At 40.2% G+C, this 18500-nt stretch overlaps 1 protein-coding gene across 5 annotated transcripts in view; it reads left to right on the forward strand.

Moving 5' to 3' along the window:
* The window catches only part of adamts17 (ADAM metallopeptidase with thrombospondin type 1 motif, 17), a 334091-nt gene that overhangs the window by 228914 nt on the left and 86677 nt on the right, over positions 1–18500 (forward strand). For all 5 annotated transcript variants that reach the window (XR_012383118.1, XM_073908056.1, XM_073908057.1 and 2 more), the window contains one exon: positions 7441–7598. Coding sequence is in view for 4 of the 5 variants with exons in the window: in XM_073908056.1 (XP_073764157.1) it covers positions 7441–7598 (158 nt within the window). In the remaining variant the exon portion in view is untranslated. The remainder of the gene's footprint in view (positions 1–7440; positions 7599–18500) is intronic.

An 18500-nucleotide genomic window follows, 5' to 3' on the forward strand; every position in this document is an offset into this window, starting at 1 on the left:
GGTCAATTGGCATTTCTGTGTGGAGTTTGCATGTTCTCCCTGTTTTAGCGTGAGTGTCCTCCAGGTGCTTCGGTTTTCTCCACAAGTTCAAACACAAGCGCTATAGGTGAACTGGATAAATTAAATTGGCAGCAGTGTGTGTGTGTGTGCATGAGTGTGTATGGATGTTTCCTAGTACTGGGTTACAGCTGGAAGGGCATCTACTGTGTAAAATATATGCTGGATAAGTTGGAGGTTCATTCCGCTGTGGCAACCCCTGATGAATAAAGGGACTGAGCCGAATGATGTTGAGTTGACTAGAGTAGTTCATTTAATTTAACTAAAGCATTTCAGGCAGCAGAATTTTTTACAGCGTTTTCTCGTGTTAATTGTTATATTTAAATAAGAAAAAAAAATGGCATCATTTAATGGAATGTGCAATAATTTGCATATATGCAAATGTCATGAGAGAGGTTCAACTTCACTTTCATGTTAATCAAACCACTGTCAGAATTGTTGCAATATTATCCTGATACATGGCACCACCTTCAGGATACAATTTTTGACCCATTGGGTCACATGGTCCTCCATAATGGTACTAGCACAAGTATTGGGCCTAGGTAATGCCATGATACTTCAGTCCAAACTATCACTAAACCACACCCATGCTTCACTCTAGGCATTCAACAGTCTGGGTGGTATGTTTCTTTGGGGCTTCTCCACACCGTAACTCTCCCGGATGTGGAAAAGACAGTGAAGGTGGACTTATCAGAGAACAATACATGTTTGGCATTGTCCCCAACCCAAGATTTTCGCTGCTGGAACCATTGAAACCAATGTTTGGCATTGGCAAGAGTGACCAAAGGTTTGGCTATAGCAGCTCTGTATATTGCCCCTGTAGAGCTTCCAACGAACAGTTTTGGTGGAAACAGGAGAGTTGAGGAGCACAAATTGTTTTGTATATTTTTCTTACAATTAACTGAAAAGAGGCTGGCACGGTGGCTCAGTGGTTTAGAACTGTCGCCTCACAGCAATAACTTCACTGGTTCAAGTCCTAGCTAGACCAGTTGGCATTTCTGTGTGGTGTTTCCATGTTCTTCCTGTGTTGGCGTGGGTTTCCTCAGGGTGCTCCGGTTTCCCCTACAGTCCAAAGACATAAATTGGGTAAACAAAATTGCACATAGTGTGTGAATGTGAGAGTGTGTTTCCCAGTATTGGGTTGTAGCTGGAAGGGCAACCGCTGCGTAAAACACATGCTGGAATAGTTGGCGGTTCATTCCGCTGTGGTGACCCCTAATAAATAAGGGACTAAGCTGAAGGAAAATGAATTCATGAATGAACAAACTGAAAAGCCAAAACAGTCAAACTTGATAGGTGCATGAAAAAGCAATGCAGTGCCTCACTGTAATGTTTAACTTAATGTTAAACTAGCAGGATTCATTCAGATGTAAACATATAACAGCTTGAGTCTTGTCTTCCGTCTTTTGGGAAAGAACTGAACAATATAAATGTATTTTTTTATTATCAGCCGAAGATCCTGAAGTGACATGAAAGTGCGCTCCTCCCATTGAGCTCAGTGCATATGCTCTCCAAAACAAACCCGCTGGTGTTTTCATTGCAGCGGCGCTTAGATATGATCATACAGTCTAACGTGGATAAAAATAGGACGACTGTGAGCTAATGATGGAAGAATGATACCCAATGGGTCATTCAGCACAATACGTTCAAATGCATAATGATAAAAATGTGTTCGAGCTGCGTTTAAAAGAGGGGAGATTGCGTATAATTCCAACCATTTCCAGTCAGGAAACCTCATGTTTACATTGATGATACTGCAAACGTTGGGGGCTTCTATACAAGGGGAATTGTTTGTTTTTGTATGATTTCTTTACTGATATATAGCCCTTTTTCTTGGAACGCAAAATTACCCATTATGCTTTGCGTGTATGCGCAAGGAGAATGCGAAGAACTTCCGGTCAGCAGCTGATGCGTGTAAACAGTCACATTTGGACAGCTTTGAAACGATAGTTTTAATCTATTTTACCTGCTTTTATCTTTTTTGAACTAATACTGTTGTCCATCAGCACCATCTCCTGGACTGATCATTTAAAGAAATGCGATCTAATAGGATGGAAAACAACTGCTGTGAGGCATTTTCCCCTCGTTGTCAGACGGCATCTTCTGCAGTTTTAATGAACCCTTGTCATCGCTAAAGTCAACATTTTCTCTTTATTTCAAATATATAACCAGCCCAAACAAATGTAGTTCACCAAAATGTTTGACACACACACGTAGCCTGTACTGTGCCACTGACACACTGATTTAATAACTGCGACAAAGTGAAAATATAGGCTAGTATCATTTCATAGTGTCATTTCGTAAAAACAACACACTTAATAAAACACAAACGACTCGCGATTAGAATGTACAGCAAATCAGCCAGCAGAGTATCAATAACAGACTTTTATTGGTAATTTTTGTAAATTGCACGACTTTCATACCTGTTAAGTTTCATGCCAGTACTCTGGTTTGCTCTCTCTCTCTCTCTCTCTCTCTCTCTCTCTCTCTCTCTCTCTCTGTGTGTGTGCGTGTGTGTTAAAGAGCCGCTTAGCTAGAACTAGGAGAACGTTTTTCTCATATTTCTGACGCGCTTGAACCACATGTGACAGATTATAACGGCTTTACCAGACACATTTCTAAGTTGTGTGTCACAAAAACATTCATTAAAAACGTTATTGAAACCCATTTTCGGAGAGCAAATTACCAGTTGTACACGCTGTAAACGGAAGTTTTTAGCATTCTACCGGAAGACGCTGGTCGCTATGGCGCCCTCCATGCAGCAGCCATGAAAAAGGTCTATAGAGCAAAGAATGATTGTTTGCATTTCAACAATATATTTTAATTTGTTATTTCAATAAGTAAAATAATATAATAAAGTGTTTATATTAAAAAAAGAAGTCATTTCTATTTCAAGAAGATGGTCAGCTCAATGACTGGAATTGGGGGAATGACTGGAAATATCCAGGAACAAAAAATAGACTTGTCAATAGAAACAGAGGCAGGTGTAATGGTCAGAACCAGGCCAGCATCCAGGACCTCGTAAATCTGGCAGCACAACAGCAAAGACTTTGGGCAAGCCAGGGACTACGCAGAAAGTCTGGGAAGGTAGTGAGAGAGACTTGGAGTCAAACAGAAAAAAGTTAACTACAAACAATTAGTTCACCTATATTTGATGTTTCAGGGTCAGAAGCAAACAACAATCTGGCACAGGACAGCACAAACAAAGAGAATAAATAGGCGAGCTAATGAGGAGAAAATGAGCAACGACGGGTGAAACAAATCAGCTAAATGAATGAGAACGAGGGGGTGGAGAGAAACAATCAGAAGCACAAACAAAGGAACATGTGGCTAATACAAACAAACAAAACAGATAGAACCAGCTGATCAGCCTGGAGTCCTGACACAGCCGGGGCTTGAACTAGCGACCTTCTTGCTGTGAAGCGACAGTGCTACCACTGAGCCACTGTGTCGCCCCTAATTTCAGATGATAAATATTAAAAAAGACACCTAAATTTACTGACAAAAGTGTACTCGTAAAGAGTAAGAGAACAAAGGAGTTGAGGATCCAAATGCAGTTTATTAAGAGATCAGGCAGGCAATGGTCAAAACAGGGGCAAACTGGAGCATGTAGGTAATTCAAAGCCTAGTCAGAAAACCAGGCGAATGGTCAGGGCGGCAAAACAACAAAATAATAATAATAATAATTCCTTACATTATATAGCGCTTTTCTAGAAACTCAAATCGCTTTGCACAATGATGGGGGGGTGTGCAGCATCCACCTGGATGACACGGTGCAGCCATGTTGCCCCACACCAGCTGATTGGTGGAGAGGAGACGGTGGAGAGTGATGAAGCCAATTATGATATGGGGATGTTTAGGAGGCCATGATGGACAGAGGCCAGTGGGCAGATTTGGCCAGGATAATTAAAGGTTAAACCCCTACTCTTTTCGAAGGACATCCTGGGATTTTTTTTACGACCATAGAGAGTCAGGACCTCGGTTTAATGTCTCATCCAAAAGACGGTGCTCACTGAGTAGTATATAGTCTCCTACACTATACTGGGGTGTTAGGACCCACACAGACCACAGGTTGGGCACCCCCGGTTGGCCTCACTAACACAGCTGCAACCTAGCTTTCCCATGTGGTCTCCCATCCAGATACTGACACGGATACGGGCGCATCCCTGCTTAGCTTCAGTGACAACCATGTGAGAGATGCAGAGAGCTAACTGGCAGCAATATCTAAACAAAGCAGAGGTCAAAAACACAGTGTCGAGATCCTGAAGCACAAGTGTATTGAAACACTGAACTGAAGCACGATCCGAAACACCCAGGTCATGTGACTAAGGTGATTTGAAATGCCCAAGTTATGTGACTAAAGTGTTTAGAAATACCAGGTCACACGACTTAAGCCATTCAAAGCATCCGTCATTTCAGAAGCATTTCGATACCTGGTGAATCTAATCTGTGTTTGATTGGCAGGGTCCAAAAAAGAATTCCAAATTTTTCAGCCCGCGACCCCTAAAATAACAATGACTTGTGACCCTCGAATTCCTTGGAGGTGATTATATATATATATATATATATATATATATATATATATATATATATATATATATATATATATATATATATATATATATATATATATATATATATGTATATGTATGTATGTATGTATGTCTGTATGTATATATACAAACGTTGCGCACACAACAATAGGCCTATATGAATTTGACCATATTGACAACACAAATAAGTGCAACAGTCTAACAACCATATCATTTTATCGTCATTTATTCATTTGCTTAATTTAATATTAACCTTAACCAAAAAGACTGGTGGACACAATGTTTTCAGCACAAGTGTATTTTTGGTTTAATTTTAGCGATCGCCAATCTGAGACCATTCTCACTATTTAGCTGTGGTGTGTATTTATCTTTAATGCATTTGATTGCCATAACGGTGTCAGAAAGTTTAACCTGGTGCTACAAAGTCAATCTGCTGCAGATGACGCTATTGCTGTTTTGTTAATCTAACGTAAACACACCAAGGGTCTGTTCTTCGTACATCGCTTAAATGATCTAAGATGATTTGACAGATTCTGGATCTTTTAATCTTGATAACTGTTCTCTCGCTAATTTGCTTCTTCAAACAAGTTCGTGAATCAGATTAAAATGTCTAGATAAACTGATCTGAGATCGCTGCGTGTGTTGTGAAAGACAGATCTATCGATCCTACAAATCATGATCAGCAATGCAGCGATTGGCTGATGGCACAGCAGAGTAATGACATCATCTGATTAATATTCAATTATCCATGTGAGCAAAATTACATCAAATTAGCAGTAAACAGCTTGTGAAATATGACACACAATAAGAACTTTCCACATTTGTTGTGAGCTGCAGGCTTTACACTTTCATGTGTCAAGAGTATTCATCAAGTATTTCAATGCAAATCAATGTATTTAGTTCTACATTTAGAAAAGATTTTCTTTATAATAGTAGCCGTTTTTTAATCGGTGTAAAGAATAACTGGTTGTTTACAAAAGCATTTTCATATTGATAAAGGCGTCTGCAACTTTTGTGAAGCATCAAATCACCGGCATATTAACTGTCAAAACATGTTTATGACTGCTGAAATGTATTATTGCTTTAAAAAAGTCACATATTGTGCATTTCTATTATACACAATTTGTACTAAAGCGATCAAAAATGTTCATATAAATAAGTTTTCTCTTTGCACCACCAGGTGGCAGTCTTTGTACTTTCATTTCCGGAATGCACATTGCATAAGTTTTATTAATATATAACTTTATTTATTTTATTAATAACTATAACTTTCTATAGGTATAAATGTAGTATTTTCCCAAGTGTATGTAACCACTACTGTAAAAAAATATCAGAATTCGGTACACACTTTCTGTATTTTCTTTGCTTGAACTGAGCCGATCTAATCCTGTTTATATGAATTGAACCTGCTCCCGATCAGGTTTGACCTAGCAGAACTGTTGCTATGACAACAACTCTCGGATCAGCTTTGAAGAACGAAACGATCCTGGATTGAGTCAAATCGTCAATATCCAAATTCAGCTAACTGAGTAATCCATGTACGAAGAACGGACCCCAGGTGGCAATCTCTGTACTTTCATTTCCGGAATGCACATTGCATAAGTTTTATTAATATATAACTTTATTTATTTTATTAATAACTATAACTTTCTATAGGTATAAATGTAGTATTTTCCCAAGTGTATGTAACCACTACTGTAAAAAAATATCAGAATTCGGTACACACTTTCTGTATTTTCTTTGCTTGAACTGAGCCGATCTAATCCTGTTTATATGAATTAAACCTGCTTCCGAGCAGTTTTGATCTACCAGAACTGTTGCCATGACTCTCAGATCAGTTTTGAAGAACGAAATGATCCTGGATCATGTCAAATCGTCAATAACCAAATCCAGCTAACTGAGTAATCCACGTATGAAGAACGGACCCCAATTCTATAAAAAAAAATAAAATAAAAAAATTCAAAGGCTGATGCCTTTTAATTTGTATGTTGTTATTTTTTAGTATTAAAAACTACTATTTTATCTACAGTGGGTTATGGTTAAAATATGGCAATTCGGAGGTGATGTTAAAAAAACGTTGATCGATTTATGCGGAAGTGACAAACGGAAGGTTTTATATTTTCTAAACGCAAAATTTTGTTACTGTTTTGGAGCACACCAGCCTATACACTCGCTGGCCACTTTATTAGGTACACCATACTTCTACCAAGTGTGACCCCCTTTTGCCTTCAGAACTGAATTAATCCAAACACGCCATGTAAATCATCTCAGACTTGTTTCTTGAACATGGCAATGAGTTCACTGTACTCAAATGGCCTCCACAGTCACCAAATCTCAATCCAATAGAGCACCTTTGGGATGTGGTGGATTGGGAGATTCGCATCATGGATGTGCAGCCGACAAATCTGCAGCATGTCAATATGGAGCAAAATCTCTGAGGAATATTTCCAGTAGCTTGTTGAATCTATGCCACAAAGGATTAAGGCAGTTCTGAAAGCAAAAGGGTCATACAAATTAAACAAATATGAAGGCATACAAATTAAAAGGTCCAACCCGGTACTAGTAAGGTGTACCTTATAAAGTGGCCGTGTTTGTGAAGGTATCTGTGATACACCAGCTACACCAGAGATCAACTGGAGAATAATTGAATGACTTATTAATAACAGTGTGACATTTTGATTATTATGTGAATAACCAAATTAATCTGGCAAAATAATGCTTTTTAAAATGAGCTTTTCAATCAGGCCTGCAAGTAAACACACAGGATTATTCAGGTAATGATGTCTGTGTAATGTGCTTTAGATGAATGAGATTCTGTTTGTCTCTGCAGCTCTGAAGGACTCCAGCAAGAGATCCATAAACAACGACTGGAAGATTGAGCTGCCCGGGGAGTTTGAGCTCGCTGGCACCACGGTGCGCTACGTGAGGAGAGGATTGTGGGAAAAGATGTCCGCCAAGGGACCCACTAAAACTCCACTCCATCTCATGGTAAAAACATCAACTCCTAATACCCACCTCTCACTTTCCCTGCTATTTACTGTCTTTCACACCTTACTTAATGAAGTTTGTTCTTAAAGGTCCCGTGAAGTGCTTTTAAATGTGTTTTTATTCCATGTTTGAGGTAATCTTAACTGAAACATGAGGAGAGGGCGGGGCCTACAGTATCTCCTCCTCCTTTAAGAAAAGTCAATAGCATTTAGCTTTATCACAGCTCTGCCATTGATTGGTCGAGATCAAGTGCTACAGATTAAAAGCAAATAAGAAGGGGGCAGGGCATGTTGATCGATTTATACAGAAGTGTGAGGCAGTTTGCTGCCAATTGTGACGTGGCTGGGATGAGAATCAGCACCTCCAAGTCCGAGGCCATGGTGCTTCACTGGAAAAAGATGGTTTGTCAACTCCAGGTTGTAAGAAATTCCTTACCCCAGGTGGAGGAGTTCAAGTACCTTGGGGTTTTGTTCACGAATGAGGGAAGGATGGAGCTTGAGATCGACAGGCGGATTGGTGCAGCAGTAATGCGGTTGATGTACTGGTCTGTTGTGGTAAAGGAGCTAAGCCGAAAGGCAAAGCTCTCGATTTACCAGTCAATCTATGTTCCTATTCTCACCTATGGTCATGAGCTTTGGGTCATGACCGAAAGGACAAGTTCTCGGATATAAGTGGCCAAAATGTGTTTTCTTCGCAGGGTGGCAGGGCACACGCTTATAGATAGGGTGAGGAGCTCTGTCACCCGGGAGGAGCTCAGAGTAGAGCTGCTGATCTTCCACATCGAGAGATGTCAGCTGTGGTGGTTTGGGCATCTGTTTCGGATGCCTCCTGGACGCCTGAAGTGTTCCTGGCATGTCCCACCGGAAGGAGGCCTTGGGGAAGACCCAGGACACGCTGGAGGGACTATGTCTCTCGGCTGGCCTGGGAACGCCTCAGGAGCCCCCCCCTTCAATCCAATGGAGCACCCTTGGTATGTGGTGGAACGGAAGATTCACATCATGGATCTGCAGCTGACAAATCTGCAGCAACTGCGTAATGCTATCATGTCTATGTGGACAAAAATCTATAAGCAGTATTTCCAGTACCTTGTTGAATCTATGCCACGAAAGATTAAGGCAGTTCTGAAAGCAAAAAGGGGGTACAACCCTGTACTAGTAAGGTGTACCTAATAAAGTGGCCGGTGAATGTATATAGGTATACATGCACACACACAATTTCTCTGTCTTGCGCCAATGTGTTTATCTTATTATACCTTGGTACTTCTTCCCATATTATATTTATATTTTGTTCCATGTGAATAAAAATCCCAGCACAATGGTTTGAAACAAGTAAATGATGACAGAATGTTCATTTTTGGATGGATTGTCAGTTTAGGAAGTAATTTTGCTTTCATGCTGACCGTATCGGTCAATTTCTACATGTTTCTAGCTGATTTAATGTATGATTATGTCATATTTTGTCTTCATAGCGAAGGATTTCAGGATAAATACAACAAGGTATTTTATATCAGGTAAACATGTCACTTTGCTAAATCAAAGCAAAAACATAAACTGACTGGAAAAAACAGATTGCTCAGAGTGTTTTGAGAGCAGTAATGCAGATGGATTTGGGATGGAGCCAGTGCTCAGCCTGAAGTCTTCACCTTTTCCAGATACAGACACCAAATGCAATGATTTCATCATTTGTCATGTGGCAATAGAGGCTGCTTTTTGATTTGACACATTTCTGCAAACCAAGGTCCATGCTCTCAAAACAGTTCATACAGCCTTTTTTGACTTTAAGGGCTCTATTTTGACGGTCCATGCGCAAAACGGAAAGCGCAGGGCGCAAACGCTTTCAGGGCATGTCAGAATCCATATTTGCTAATTTAAGGACGGGAAAATCCGCTTTTCGCCGTGGTGCATGGTCTAAAAGGGTTGAGTTTATTTTCTTAATGAGTTATAGGTGTGTTTTGAGAATAAACCAATCAGAGTCTCATCTCCCATTCCCTTTAAGAGCCAGCTGCGTCGCGCCATAAGCGCATTTGCTATTTACATGACGTAAAGTAAATGTAAGTGGAAAAACTGATCATTTCACAAGCAAACAGTTAACAGTTTTTTTTAAACAGAAAACAGTTAAACAGAGCATCTACTGCGCAAGAATGAGAGATAAATGATCTCTCGTGGATAGGGAAACCTTCACGCACAGACATCAATTAGCCTATAAATAATTAATTTAGTTTGTTAAGCGCAAAGATTTGTTTCAAAACTATTTCTAAATTCAGTTCTAATTTCCAGCAAATGAATAAATGAACAATGATAACGAAGTGTGCTCAAAAACCTGAGTTATATCCTAAAACACATGCTGTGCCCCATATGATCTAAAACCTGACAGGTGGGCAAATCTAAGCTTGTTTTTAATAAAACAATTATAAATATGGATACAATAAATAATACTGCTAATAATAATAACATTATACAAAAGCAAATTGAATGAACTGAAAAAGCCTCCCGAGATGAAGAAGACATAAAAGCAGTGATGTTTCATATTTATGTAGGCTAGAAAATAATGTTTTGCAATATTTTAATCCTTTATATTTAAATCCTTTATCTATTCTTATTATATCCTATATATATGTTCTTGGGCCACTTCTCTTCTCCATCTACACATCATCTCTAGGACCAGTCATCCAGAGACATGGATTCTCCTACCACTGCTATGCTGATGATACCCAGCTATACCTCTCTTTTCATCCTGATGATCCCTCGGTTCCAGCTCGTATCTCAGCCTGCCTGTTGGATATTTCACACTGGATGAAAGATCATCATCTTCAGCTGAACCTCGCAAAAACGGAAATGCTTGTAGTTTCTGCCAACCCGACTCTACACCATAACTTTTCAATCCAGATGGATGGGGCAACCATTACTGCATCCAAAATGGTGAAAAGCCTTGGAGTAACGATTGATGACCAACTAAACTTCTCTGACCACATTTCTAGAACTGCTAGATCGTGCAGATTCGCACTCTATAACATCAGAAAGATCCGACCCTTCTTATCTGAACATGCAGCTCAACTCCTTGTTCAAGCTCTTGTTCTCTCCAAACTGGATTACTGCAACTCTCTACTAGCTGGGCTTCCAGCTAACTCTATCAAGCCTCTTCAACTGCTCCAGAATGCAGCAGCACGAGTTGTCTTCAATGAACCTAAACGAGCACATGTCACTCCGCTGCTAGTCCGTTTGCACTGGCTGCCAGTTGCTGCTCGCATCAAATTCAAAACTCTGATGTTTGCCTACAAAGTGACTTCTGGCCTAGCACCTTCTTATCTGCACTCACTTCTGCAGATCTATGTGCCCTCCAGAAACTTGCGTTCTGTGAATGAACGTCGCCTCGTGGTTCCATCCCAAAGAGGGAAAAAATCACTTTCGCGAACGCTCAATCTGCCCAGTTGGTGGAATGAACTCCCTAACTGCATTAGAACAGCAGAGTCACTCGCTATTTTCAAGAAACGACTAAAAACTCAACTTTTTAGTCTCCACTTCACTTCCTAATCTGCAATTGCCTCTTTGAATATCACACTAACTGTACAAAAAAAAAAAAAAAAAAAAAAACTACTAACACTTCCCTTCTTAGACTTTACAGACCTGAAACTTGCCTTTAGTACTTATTCATTGTTGCTCTTAGTTGTGTAAATTGCTTCCTTGTCCTCATTTGTAAGTCGCTTCGGATAAAAGCGTCTGCTAAATGACTAAATGTAAATGTAAATGTAAATAGCAACGCGCCAGCAGTCCGCCTCAGAACGCCTTCCTTTTTAGACCAGAACACCTATGAGCGCACATATGAGCCCAAATGCATTTGCTATTTAAACAGTGTAGCGCAACGCCTCAAAACGACTCTTGCGCCAAGCTAAAACTAACAAACAAGTATTGCACCATGCCTCGCGCCACATTGCTCCGGGTGTATGATAGGGCCCTAAATGTTGTAAAACAGTTTACCACATAATTTACTTTAATTCTTACACTGCAAGCAAGGATTTTCCAGTGTAGATATATATTCTGAAAGTGTCCCTTTATGCTTTTTTCAGCTATTATCTTATCATGTAGTATAATGTAGCTGTTTACGGGTGTAAAAATGCATTTGCACACTAATAGGGAATGACATAGAGTGATGCATTCACTTTTTCAGGTGTTTCTATAGTGCAGCAGGTTAAAAACATCTTTCCAGAATTCCACAAGTGCACCTCACATCATTTCAGTAATAATGGTGGACTAATTACCTCAGACAAACACAGAGCACCTAAACACTGTGACACTTTTTCATTTTCCCCATAAATAAATCGTGTATCAGAGCTACAGCAAGGGGTTGTCAGTGGTAGTTCATCGGAGAGAGCAGCTGATGGTTGATTAGCAATGACAGACACCACAGGAGCTCAGAAACTCGCATTACACAGTAAAACTGTATTCATGTTGACCCAACTTAACACTTTTAACAATTTTTTGTGGATTGAACATAAAAAAATGAAGTTGCCCCAATGAAATCTGGAGAATTGTGTTGTTTCAGCTCATTTTAAATAAGTAATTTTGAGTGTAAAATTGGTTAAGGCAGTGGTGCTCGACATGCTAAGTTGTTCTTGTGATGGAGCTTCATAATAATAATAATACATTATATTTAAAGTACCTTTCATGAAACTCAAGGTCACAGCACAACAAATATATACAACTAACATACGAGTTAAAATTTAAATAAAGGCAATTATAAAATACTAAGATCAACAACACAAAATGGTGTAGTCCAGTTACAAGGAGTATGTTAATTGGTTTGAGTTGATCAACTAATTATGGTGCATACCTAATTATTGAAATTAGGTATGCACCAAAATGAAAATGCAGACGCGAAACTGAAAATTGAGGTTGCACTTGGTTGAAAAAACAATACCTGAACAGAAAATGTTTCGTAATAATTTGCTATTTTTGTTATTAAATAATATCATTTTATAAGACTAAATAATATAATAATATCACAACATTTAAGTAATGTTATTTAACATTTTAAGTAATATAATTTTATATTTAACTTAATAACTTAAATTGTACTGATTTAAATAAAACACAAGCCACTGAAATAATTTGTTTTATATTCATTAACAGTAAAATTGTATTGACATTGAACAAGTTAAGTTGATAATAATAATAATAATAATAATAATAATAATTCCTTAGATTTATATAGCGCTTTTCTGGACACTCAAAGCACTTTACACAATGGGGGGAATCTCCTCATCCACCACCAATGTGCAGCATCCACCTGGATAACATGACGGTAGCCATATTGCGCCAGACCACACACAAGCTGATTGGTGGAGAGTGATGAAGCCAATTAAGATATGGGGGTGTTTAGAAGGGCCATGATGAACAGAGGCCAGTGGGAAAATTGGGCCAGTATGCCAGGATTAATCCCCTACTCTTTTTTTAAAGGACATCCTGGGATTTTTTAACAAAATCTATTTTAAGTTTAAGGTCTCATCTGAAAGATGGTGCCCACTGACAGTATAGTTTCAATATACTCTGTCAATATACTGGGGCATTAGGCCCCACATAGACTGCAGATTGGGCGCCCCCTGTTGGCCTCACTAACACCACTTCCAACAGCAACCTAGTTTTCCCATGTGGTTTCCCATCTACAACCCGGGCTCATTGTGGAAACGTAGCCCCGCTGTTGTTTCTGCGGACCGCAAAATACGTCCCGGGAGGTAAGTATTCGAGCAGTTTTTGTTTTCACGGATCCGCAAGAGGCATTTGCGCCAGCGCTGTTTACGCGCGAAAAGCCGCCGGAGGCCGCTGTGGAGCGACCGTCCGTCGGATTGGCTGGCTGAACGACTGAATGATCTAGCCGATCAGCCGACCCGGCCGCCCTCCTCTTCCTCCTCCTCCTCCTTCCCTAAACCGAAGCGACGTTTTGCAAAAGACGTTCAGAAAAAAAAAAAAAGCAAAAGCCCTCGTCTTTGATTTTGACAGCGTTTTCGGATCCCGCCCCGTTCTCGCCCTTATTTTTTGGATTCTGTTTTTCATCATACCTGATTTCTGGAACCACTCTACCTCGGACTCGATTCCGGTCGTCCCAGTGGCCGGCTCCTCCTCCTCTGGGCCTTCGCTCCACTGACGTAACGCTGCGATCTAAGCAGATGAACTGGTTGCATCGGGAAAGCCCTCCACTCGGAGGCGAGCCTTCGGCCGGCGAGTGTGAAGAGAAGGAGCGGAGCGACGCCACACCACTCCGCAGCGTTCGCTCAAAAAAAACAAAACGCAGCTGTTCGTACCTCCGACCACGTAAATCGCGGTCTCCAGAAACGTCTGGGGGCTGCGTTTCCAGAATGAGCTTGGGTTGCCCATCCAGGTACTGAGCATGCACAGTTCTGCTTAGCTACAGTGGGGGACCATGTGAGAGTTGCAACAAGCTAGCTGCCAGCATTTATTTGTGGTAAATTTATATGAGAAGCAAAGTTATTCAAAATATTTAACAACAAAAGAATATTCTAAAAATATCCGCCAATATAAGGTTAAAATTAGTCCCAGATGTTTGCTTCTTGTATTAAGCATAAGCTGATTTAATTCTGATTATGTTTTTCAGAAATCAAGATTAATGTCATTTTGTTTCTTGTGTTGAAGTATCATAAATAATTTGAGATATTCATTGATTGATTGATTCATTTTCTTTTCGGCTTCATCCTCTTATTAATCCAGGGTCGCCACAGCGGAATGAATCTAGCACATGTTTCACACAGCGGATGCCCTTCCAGCTGCAACCCATCTCTGGGAAATATCCATACACACTCATACACTACAGCCTATTTAGCCTACCCAATTCACCTGTACCGCATGTCTTTGGACTGTGGGGGGAAACCGAAGCACTCAGAGGAAACCCACACGAACGCAGGGAGAACATGCAAACTCCACACAGAAACGCCAACTGACCCAGCGGAGGCTCGAACCAGCGACCTTCTTGCTGTGAGGCGACAGCACTGCGCCACCCTTATAATTTGAGATATTTACTGCTAAATAATATTTATTGGTAAACGAAAGAAAGAAAGACTGAGGGAGGGAATATTTATATATGTATTTATTTAGTGCAGTGCAAAATTGGTTCTGTCCGTTATGTAAATTATTGAAAATAATCTCACCCAAACAACATATACTGTATATAGTATACACAAACCATTTTATTCATATATGTATGCATTTGGCAGAAATGCTTATGCAAAGTGACTTGCATTGCATTGACTGTGAGTGTTTTAGCTTCAGGGACTGTAGATAATATGAAAGTAAATCTGCTTGTGCCAGCCCAGCTCTTCGTCTTCCAGCATCTCCTCAGCTTTATCTTCATCAGCTCCAGTGTCCACCTCTCTTCCTCTGCCTCCTCCTCTTCTTTCTCAAGGGTCCTCATTATTTCTTTCCTGGAGTCACAGGTGACCTTCTTTTCCTTACATCTCTGTGTCTGGAAAACTGGATGAGCAGTTCAGTGAACCGTATTCAGACCTTGAGCCTCAGAGCATGCTTATTATTACAGTATTTATAAATGTTTTGTGTTTTTAATGTAATTCTACCAGGTTTATGGTGTGTTGTCCTGTTCTGGGAGTGGGCTCTGAGCTCGGAAAGACTTGTGCTACTCCTCCTTGTCCTGGGAAAGATAGAGATCTGAGTGTAGTGTCTTCCCTGGCCTCAGAATGTAAGTGGGAATTGGGATTAAAGGTGTAGAACAATAGAGGTAGAACATGCTTGACTATTTATCAGGGTTTGGTCTCATGCTGATCAGAGAGTAGAATGATTGTCAATGATGAATTAGCCTTGTCAAAACATCTGTACGTGTATGGAGCTAATAATAGGCCAAACCAATCTGAATTTGAATTGTGATTATTTGAATTATTGATATGATTTTATTTATTTATTTATTTTTTTAGCATTTATTTTCTTATTTATCAGGATCCCCATTAGCCACTACCAAGGTAGTGGCTATTCTTCCTGGGGTCCATCGAACATAACACAAAATTACATTAATACACAACAACAAAGAACAATAAAAACATTCAAATACAAAATTCATACATAACATCCAAATCAACAATCCATATTATACATGAAATAGGGTCATATCTTGGTTGTAAGGGTCTCCAACAACAGTCTAATATGCATGCAAGGTCAAAAAACACTTTCATGGTCTTATAATCTGCATTTATTTTTACCTAATTATTCCAGCGACTCCCGTATGAATCGTCCAGTGATTCATTTGTTCCCAAACCCCTCCTTAGCGCGAAGCTAATCTGCGCTGATTGGACCGATGACAGTCTGTTGCGATTGGTCGACTGCCTTCAGTCAGAGAGTGAAATGCACACAAACACACATATTGCCCTCGTCCTTGTGCGCGCGCACACACACACACAAAACACACACACACCTCCGGACGACAACGCTCCCGCTTCCGCCCGCACCCGCCAGTTTTTAGCCTGAACCCGATCGCTCTCGCTTATATTAAGAATTTGTTGTCCCGGTGCCCGACCCGCCCCGTTTTCTGCCCGCCGCGCCCGATCCCGCTAAAGAGCGGGGGAGAACATAACCGAAAATCACCCAGCTAAACTGTCCAGACAGCCAAGCTGTCTGTATAAACACACACAAGCACCAAGCAGACACACAGGCAAAGCTCTCTCTCTCTCTCATTCGCATAGCAATATCCGCGATATTGCTAGACCGCCCGCTCCCATCCCAAATTAAACCCGTTACAGACAGATCCCGCGATTTATTCGGAAATTTATTCCCGTGCCGCAGAAATCTGGTCGGGTCCCGCGGCGGGAATGCAGACCTCTACCACGGAGCTCCGTAAACAAAGCAGCATGTGTCACGTTTTTAATGTGGCTTTGCACGCGATAAGAGAATATAGCCAGTTAACCTGATACAGTACACACGGTTACAAGTAACAAATCACAACTAAATACATTTGCAAGCTAGAGTCAACGAGGCAACTTTAATCGCACGTACTTACACTTGAGAAATGTAGGAAGAAACCCATCCTGACGTCCATCAGTAAGTTAACTTACTCTTTACTGATCCTTCCTTTAACAAACGCAGATGAAGTATTCTTTGTAGCATGTAGTTTGCAGAAGTTTCCAGTAGTTTCCAACTGCTTGGCTATTATGCTGAGGTTTCATCTTTGGGTAGAGGTTCGATAATATTCATCTGCAGTGTGACTTCAATCGACCGGCATGTTTGTGTGCGTGTGTTTGTGGGTGTGTGTGTCTGGGTTTCTGCGTCAGAGGGCGGGGCCTCAGGTTTGAAATCTCCCGGGTTTGCGCGTGCAGGTGAATAACTTGGTTTCGTTCGTACGTCATCGCGAAACACCTAATGACTCGGTATCAAGGCGACTCGTTTGAAGCACTATGAGTCGACTCTTTTATAGATGAATCAACCGTTTTAAACACTGTACTCTTACAGATTTAAGCCTTAGCTGGAGACTTCACTTCACTTAGAGCTGTGTTACACACTACATGGAGGGGAATTTTCAAAAACCCATAATATGGGTTCTTAAAATGATGACTAACATTACTATACAAAAGTTGACAGTACAATACATTTGGAACTTTTGACACAGAAATATTTCTTATAAAACACAGCAGAGAAACAATTACCCTATCCTTAACCAATAACCAAGCTAAAGTTTTATGCATTTTCATAATATTAACTCTTCTATTGCAGTGTAAAATGAGTCGTGCCGCTCTATTGTGGACTAACTGTAATTTATCTAAGTCTTTACTTGATGCGCTCGACCATACCATTGGACAGTAATCTAGATAAGAAAGAACAATTGCCTGAACAATTTGAGTTATACAGTACTGTGGTAAAAATTCTACACATCTCTTAATAATTGATAAACCTCTCCCCATAACTATTACTAATTTATCGATCTGTTTTGACCACTTTAACCTACTATCAAGAAGAACTCCAAGAAGCTTAATTTCCTCTACCTGTTCAATAGGCACACTCATTACAGACAAATTGATTGATTTAATAAATTGGAATTTTTATATGCCGTTAAAATTGTTTTGAATTTGAATTCCTTATTTTGAATTTAAACTTCATAACTTGAATATTGAGCATCTGAAATTTTAGACGACTGATTTTTTAAGGCTGAATTCTTTATAGACGTATTTTCAAACTTGTGTTCTGAATTCACAGACTGCAGATATTGGGTTTGTAAACATACTGTTTCAAATTTTCAAGATGAAGAAATTCAGAACATCAAATTCAATGTCCTGAAGTTCAAAACCAGAAATTCATATCGTGAAATTCAGATTTAGCAGAAAGTAGGTCAGGGGTGATCAACAGGAAAGATCAGATATGACTGTTCACCTCGCAAGCCCAAGTCCGGCAGACCCTATCTAAAATTGGGCAAATTAAGCCAGAACCCACCTGAACCAGTAGGGTCCCACTGGGTTCCTTCGAATTCAGGCAAAGATCTTCAGCTCTACTGGGTTGGACACTTTATGCATTCAGAACTGCCTTAATCCTTCGTGGCATTCGTGGACTGGAAATGTTCTTCAGAGATTTTTCTCCATATTGACATGATAGCATCACGCAGTTGCTGCAGATTTGTCGGCTGCACATCCATTATGCAAATCTTCCATTCCACCTCATCCCAAAGTTGCTCTATTGGATTGAGATCTGCTGATTGTGGAGGCCATTTGAGTACAGTGAACTCATTATCATGTTCAAGAAACCAGTCTGAGATCATTTGCACTTTATGACATGGCGCGTTATCCTGCTCAAAGTAGCCATCAAACAATGGGTACACTGAGGTTATAAAGGGATGAACATGCTCAGCAACAATACTCAGGTAGGCTGTCGCATTGCCTCGATGTTCAATTGGTACTAATGAGCC

The sequence above is a fragment of the Danio rerio genome, chromosome 7 (genome assembly GCF_049306965.1).
Source record: "Danio rerio strain Tuebingen ecotype United States chromosome 7, GRCz12tu, whole genome shotgun sequence".
NCBI lineage: Eukaryota > Metazoa > Chordata > Actinopteri > Cypriniformes > Danionidae > Danio > Danio rerio.